Here is a 7311-nt window from a genome sequence, read left to right as displayed (position 1 = left end):
AGATCATGCTTAAGTGTAGTCTAGTTTTGAGAGGTGTGTTGCTATACTGAGCCTGCATATGCCCAAGGGTTTTTCTTATTTAGCTCCCCCCTCCCGTCTGTATATAACATCTCACTCTATAAATAGCTTGGCCTGCCCCTGAGCTGGGAGCTGGACTTTAATAGAAGCTTTATTTTGAAAGGTTATATAACTGCAAGTCTGTGTGATTGAAATATTGAAAAGATATCTACAGTGTATAGCAGCAGCAGTTGCTTTAAATTACCCTTAATAGTGTACATGAATCTTTCACAGGTGGTATCATTTGACAGTTTGTTGACACCATAAGGTTATTTTTCACTTGTTAGAACTGACTTGTAGCAGGGATGGTATGAAGAGCGCTCTGTAATAGTGAAGCAGTCAATGAATTTCCAGTTTGTTTGTGAAATGAAAGGGAACACAGCTTAGTGCACCTTGTCCCAAGTAAATATTTCTCAAAAGCCAGACACAAGGAAATCATTATTTGCCACTCCACCCTTATGCCTCTCTCACCTCCTCCTGCATGTTTGGACAAAAACAGTGGGAGCCAATGCAGGGAGAGTACACACACAGAAGGACCAGTATATATTGAGATGCCTGCAGTGTTTTTGGTTCCTCTCAAGGCAGTATACAAGGTGTGCCACTGTGTGCTGTCACCGAAGGGTTCCACTGGCCTCAGACATGGCACGTCTGGCCCTCCCTGTCCTCCTCGTTCTCTGCTTCTCCCTGGTCCACTTCAGCTCCAGCCGTCCATCTCGCTCCAGGAAGGCTGTGTCAGCCCGTCAGTCTGGAGGTATAACTAACTATACACACACAGTTCATATATACCATGCTCAACACTGATGTTTATCTGACCCTGTTTTTCTCGCCTCTTCGCCGAGATGCAGCTGCTGAAGAAGATGATGTGAAATCCCAGCTTGAGAGGTTGTGGCAGGAGGTGAACTCACTGAAGGAGATGCAGGCGCTGCAGACAGGTAGGTACTGCCCTCACTACATAAAGTAATAGATTACATTCATAAGCATGTAAAAATAGTAAATAATAAATAAATTATGGGACAATTATAATAATAATAATATCTTTATTTATATAGCACCTTTCAAAACAAGGTTACAAAGTGCTTTACAATAAAAGCATGATAAAAGTAATTAACACGCACAACTTAAAATCTAAACAAAATAAAATCATAACAATACAAAATAAAATCATATAAATAGTTACAACAATGCACCATCAGTTAAGAAAAATCCATAATATGAAAAGTGAGTCCTAAGAAGAGATTTAAAGGAAGATACTGAGTTTGCCTGCCTGAGATCCTCAATTAACAACGGTTGATTCATAATTTCACTGTGATTTTAGGTTGTATTATAAATATGTTATGGTGCTTCCCTCATTGTTACTTGTTAATTTAGACCACTGAGGCGTCATGCAAGAGTGGGGACTTTGCTGAGAGATAACTGGTAACTTATGGTAAATAAATAGATTTTAATCTTCTTGGTGTGCAGAGTCACCAGCAGAGGGCAGCAGCACTCATATCAGCCATTAAGTTATATGTTATATTTAAATTTTTAGTTTTTTTTCACTCTTTTGTTTCTCAGTTTTTAAGACTTAATACTGTAAATGTATTTGTTTCTATAATGAGTTAATTAATATGACTGCATGAATTGCAAACTGTCCATTCCTTCAAGGTGTGTGGTCCTTGAGCTGTTGAGGAGGTGTTACTGGTGTTGACATTTTTTTTACATACACCAGTAGTTTATTTTCTTGTTTCATTCAAATAGAAAATATAGAAAACTTTTTTATAACAAAAAAAAATCAATATGTTATGTCAGTTCTTTGTGTTTTATTAACAATGCTTTGGTATTCTTAAAATACTTTACTACAGCTAACAATATAAAAAGAAATGACCACAATGCTGTCAATAAACCTGTAAAAATGCAAACCGTGACAAAATAAACATGTAAATATAAATATAAATTTAACTTGAACAAATGTCTTCATGTTAAACTTCACCTAAAACAAAATCTGTTGGAGAAAAAAAGGAGTAAACAAATACAATTTTAAAAAAGATAGATTTTTGAATAATGTGATATATATATATATATATATATATATATATATACACACACACACACACACACACACACATATACTGTATATACACACATCACTTTACAGTTCAATTCACTGAAGTAAGTGCTTTGTGTTTTCAGTGTGTCTCCGTGGCATCAAAGCTCACAGGAAGTGTTATCTCACAATTGAGGAACCCAAGCATTACCATGATGCAAATGAAGACTGCATTGCACAAGGAGGAACTCTTGCAACGCCACGGGACATGATGGAGAACAATGAACTAAGGGACTATGCAAAGAGGAGCGCTCCTGGATCCAAGGACTTCTGGATCGGTGTGGCAGACATAGTGAAAGAAGGCCAGTATGTTGATGTCAACAGCCTGCCAGTCAGCTACTTCAACTGGGACCGCACCAAGAAGCAGCCCACAGGAACCAAGAGGGAGAGCTGCGTTGCCCTCTCAGTGGTTGCACAAGGAAAGTGGTACGATGAGGTGTGTCGAAACCTCAAAAAGTACATCTGTGAAATTGTCATTCCCTAAAGGAGACAGAGAGGTTGTTGACAACTTGGTGATCATTTATGCGGGTCATTAATTAAAAATGTGTTGTCAAATATGTGCTCATTCTCAATGGAAACATGAAATTATAACACTCCTTTTATTAAACTGTGTCTCTATGGTTATTAATTAGGTTGCTAATTAGATTTAATACATAGTAGTAACTGTAATCATTAGATAATCAGGTGAAAGGAGATTTCTGTGTGATGACAGATACTAGTTAAATAAACAAGAATGTAATCTTTTGTTGTTTTGTTACAACTATTTATTTTTGTAAATGCACTTTTTTTAAATTACACAATTACTTTTCTGCATTAAGTCTAATTCATTCAGCATCAGTGTACGGTTGTGTACATCACCGGTTCCCAACCTGGGGGTCCTGACACCCACTAAGGGTCGCCAAAGCTTCACAGAGGTCACGAGGCCTTCTTGATTTAAAAGGGTGTAAATGAACTTTTTAAAAAATATATACAGTTGGCCTATATTTCAGCATTTCATGCATTTCTGTGAAGAAAACTAAATATGTTTTAATATTAATTATATAATATTTTTAAAGCTTGATTATTATTTACGGTATACGCTTTAAAATTAGAAAAGTATTAAAACTACCAAAGAGCTAATAGAACAATGGTTGTCAGGGAGAAGAAAACACAGAATTTGCAAAAAAAAAGAAGCCTGATAAGTATGTGTAGTTGTTAAAATTTAAAAAAATATACACCATACAGACAGATTAAAAGTTTCTAAAAATAACAGGAAAACACATCTCTGATGCAATACTCACAGGAAATAATCTGCTCAAAATTCATCCAAATCGCTCGTTTAACACAAACTTCCTGCAGTTATTGAGTTCACTATTTGGGTTAATTGTACAGTTTATCAGTTGTTCTGTACTGATATTGTTATGCATTGAATATAATATGAAATATCCATAAAATATGTCAGTGGTCATCAGTTTACTCTGATAGAAAAGTGGTCCCTTAAGGAAAAGGGTTGGGAACCACATAAACACCAGTGAGTTCCCCAGTTTACAACGCCGACCACTGAACAGTTCAATCTGAGCAAATGTGGGTGGAGTGATTTGCTCAAGGGTATCATGGAAGTAACAGCAAGGTAAGTAATATTCAAACCTTTAGCTACAACTTGACTGTGAGGCCAGAGCAGCATAATGATGAAACTGGAGGTTGAGGCTCTTGAACTCCTTCTCACCCCAAAACCACATTGTGTCTCCAGGCTCAACAGCGGCACTAAAAACAGACTCTCACATGAAAACTATATGATATGAACTATATCTAGAGTCAATACTCCTTACTTGTCTCTGGAATGTGGGAGGAAACACCAAAAATAAACTTGAACAAACACAGAAAGAACATGCAAACATGCAGAAAGGGACTGTTATCTAACCTTGACCCTTCATACTGTGAGATGACAACATGAAATATGTTATTCTTTGGGAATGATCACTTTGGATGTAAAATAAACAGTTTTTAAAATATAAAAAGCGGTCTCTTGGCTCCTGGCCCTGGAGCTTATAGAGAGAGGATAAGTTGAGCCATATGCGGTACGACTATAGGTTATCAATAATACCCGTCTATCACTGAAGTGTGGTTATCAAAGACCCCCCCACATTGTGCCTAAAGGCAGTGGCTCTTCCGAGAGATGTTGCTTCAGGAGTGAGCCATGAAGGATGGTGACGCACCCTAAAACGTGAACTAATCACCTCCTAGAAAAGGTTAAAAGCTGATTAGCCTATATGATCACCTTTTCATTCATCCTTTATTGAAGCATTGCAGTTTATATTGAGATTTACAGAACAAGTTGAAGCTTTATCTAATATATCTAGTTATACCTAATTATATATATCTAACAAACTTGTATCATCCAGCAGTTTTGAAGCTAATGTCATGCTTATAGTATAGCCTCATAATACATTTCCAGTAATTATACAAAGTTAATTGATATGCTTTATTTCCATGTCTGCTGATAAATATATTATAATTAGCAAATAACTTATTTGAAATGACTTAAAAACCTCCCTGAATCATTACATTAGCTACCAGGTTATATTTGTGTGGACAATAAGTCACACAATGGTGAGATTTGTGCCTGATCAGAAGTGTTTTCTATTAGTTTTTGGTTTTCCACCTCCGATGAAGAGCAGCGCACAACCGCTTCTCAAGCCTAAGGGCCCTATTTGAACCATTATATGCTATTTCAGCATATAATCATTAAATAATGTTTATAATAAAGTCATTTTTGATCACTTTTGAGTTAAATATTGGGGTAATTTGGCAGTAATTCAAAAGAAATTTCAAATGGGTTACTTGCTAATTATCACCTAATTACCCTGAAATTTGTGGACCTGTAAAATGAAGTGTTATCCTTCCTAAAGTACTATTACATGTGTGAGATTTTTTCAAACTTGTCTGTAATTGTTCTGACACAAGAATCACAACCCTTTGAACACAAAAAACTCACTTTGAACGGCAAAATTATGTTGTTTTTTTAAACCTAAATGTGCTCACCACTTGTCATGTGGGCCTCTCTCCCTCACAGGGTCAGTATAATGGATGACTCTTCAAAAATGTGTGGTCACATGACCAATTTTGTCTATGGTTGCCTAGAAACAAGGGGTGGCTCAACTTCCCCCACAGACTCAAATCACCCCACTCTCCCCTACTGTGTGTCTCTCATGTAGTACACTCACTCACTGCTCCTGGTGGACTTCACAAACAAGTGTTCAGGTTAATTAAGGTCAATTAAATAAGAAAAGAATTCTAAATCTTCAAATCAGAACGTGTGCTAATCCGGGTGACATTCTGTTAATAGTCATCATGGAGCCATGTTGTGCACTTATATTAAAATGTTATGTGATCAGATTGAAAACGGTGCATTGTTGACCCACAGCTGATGACCTGCATCTCACACAAGCTCAAGATTCAAGATTCAAGATGTTTATTGTCACGCCGGTTATACAGGTACAATTGTGTGAAATGCTTTTTGCTGGGAAGCTCCAATAAAAATAATAAGTTATATTACAATTATAAAAGGAAATACTTTGTACAAGGCATATTAAGAAAATATACATATCAGGAAGTATGAATGTAAATATATAAGAAATACTTTGTACAAGGCATATTAAAAACATATACATTAAGAACATATACAGTATATACAGTATAAGATATATGATTAAATTATGTGATATTTTCGTGTGAGAAGGTGTCGTATGAATTATCTAAAAAGCTAAACCATTAATGTCGTGTTTACGTGTGTTTCTGTCATCTCTGTCCTTTTAAAAACAATTAAACACACACACACACAAAGAAAATATATCTTATACTGTATATACTGTATGTTCTTAATGTATATGTTCTTAATATGCCTTGTACAAAGTATTTCCTCTTTACACACCAAAAAACTGACCTGATATTTTCAGGTGGAATTTTATTCATTCATTCATTCTCACTGTGCAATATCATTTTCCACTTGTGCAATTTTGTTAATAGTCTGTTTATTGTCAATACTGTATATACTGCTCCTATTTTTATACTTCCTTCTATTTAAGTGGTTCATATTTTGTTACACTTTGTTTAGCTCTTTTTTTACTGTGTTAGCTGATGCATCTTGTTTTCTTCTCCTTTGCTGCTGTACACTGCAAATTTCCCCACTGCGGGACTAATAAAGGGATATCTTATCTTATCTTATTTTATGTGCTCATCCAGGTGACATTCTGTTAATATTCATCATGAAGCCATATTGTGCACCTATATTAAAATGACTGTGATCAGATTGAAAACGGTCACACAACCTAAACCATTAATGTGTTTACGTGTGTTTCTGTCATCTCTGTCCTTTTAAAAACAATTAAACACACACACATGCACACACACACACACACACACACACACACACACACACACACACACACACACACACACACACACACACACTCATACGACACTTTCTCACACACTTTCTTCACTCAATCATATATCTTATACTGTATATACTAAATATGTTCTTAATATGCCCCTGTACAAAGTATTTCCTTTTATAATTGTAATATAACTTTATTATTTCAGACGATTGTACATGTATATAAGGCGTGACAATAAACATCTTGATTCTTGAATCTTGAACACACGTACACGCACACACACACACACTTCACTTTTTTAATAGTAGTGTATCACAGCTGTTACCCTGCACTATATTCAGTTTTAACAGTTTTCTTCATCTCTTAATATTTTTATATCTGGTATATTTTTTTGTACTTTGCACTACTAACTTTTTTTACTGCCTTTTTACTAACATGTTTTGCACTATGGAACTGTGATGCTGGAAACTTGAATTTTCCTCGGGATCAATAAAGTTACTATCTATCTATCTATCTATCTATCTATCTATCTATCTATCTATCTATCTATGTGCTCTTCCAGGTGACATTGTCATAATGACATTATGTTAATATTCATCATGAAGCCATGTTGTGCACTTATATAAAAAATGACTGTGATCAGATTGAAAACAGTTATGCATTGTTGTCCCACAGCTGGTGATCTGTATCTCACACAAGCTGAACCATTAATGTCGTGTTTCGTGTTTACGTGTGTTTCTGTCCTTTTAAAAACAATTAAACACGCACACGCATGCCGACGTCATCGACATCACG

The 7311-nt window shown here is 35.6% G+C and overlaps 1 protein-coding gene across 1 annotated transcript; it reads left to right on the top strand.

Moving 5' to 3' along the window:
• The first annotated feature begins 561 nt into the window (after window positions 1–561).
• On the top strand, window positions 562–2983 carry clec3a (C-type lectin domain family 3, member A). The gene is made up of 3 exons (XM_074625951.1): window positions 562–808; window positions 903–989; window positions 2227–2983. Exons 1-3 carry the CDS (start codon window positions 697–699, stop codon window positions 2622–2624), a joined length of 597 nt encoding a protein of 198 aa, XP_074482052.1. The 5' UTR covers window positions 562–696; the 3' UTR covers window positions 2625–2983.
• Window positions 2984–7311: the final 4328 nt, after the last annotated feature.

The sequence above is a fragment of the Sebastes fasciatus genome, chromosome 2 (assembly GCF_043250625.1).
Source record: "Sebastes fasciatus isolate fSebFas1 chromosome 2, fSebFas1.pri, whole genome shotgun sequence".
Classification (NCBI taxonomy): Eukaryota; Metazoa; Chordata; class Actinopteri; order Perciformes; family Sebastidae; genus Sebastes; species Sebastes fasciatus.
Note: the sequence above shows the minus strand (reverse complement) of the source record. Positions and strands in the feature narration are given on the sequence as shown.

What these genes read in the sequence shown, in the direction of transcription:
- clec3a (XM_074625951.1), top strand. Translation starts at nt 697, where the DNA reads ATGGCACGTCTGGCCCTCCCTGTCCTCCTCGTTCTCTGCTTCTCCCTG. An exon ending in GTCAGCCCGTCAGTCTGGAG is followed by an intron (nt 809 to 902) that starts GTATAACTAACT and finishes GCCGAGATGCAG; the next exon opens with CTGCTGAAGAAGATGATGTG. An exon ending in GATGCAGGCGCTGCAGACAG is followed by an intron (nt 990 to 2,226) that starts GTAGGTACTGCC and finishes TTGTGTTTTCAG; the next exon opens with TGTGTCTCCGTGGCATCAAA.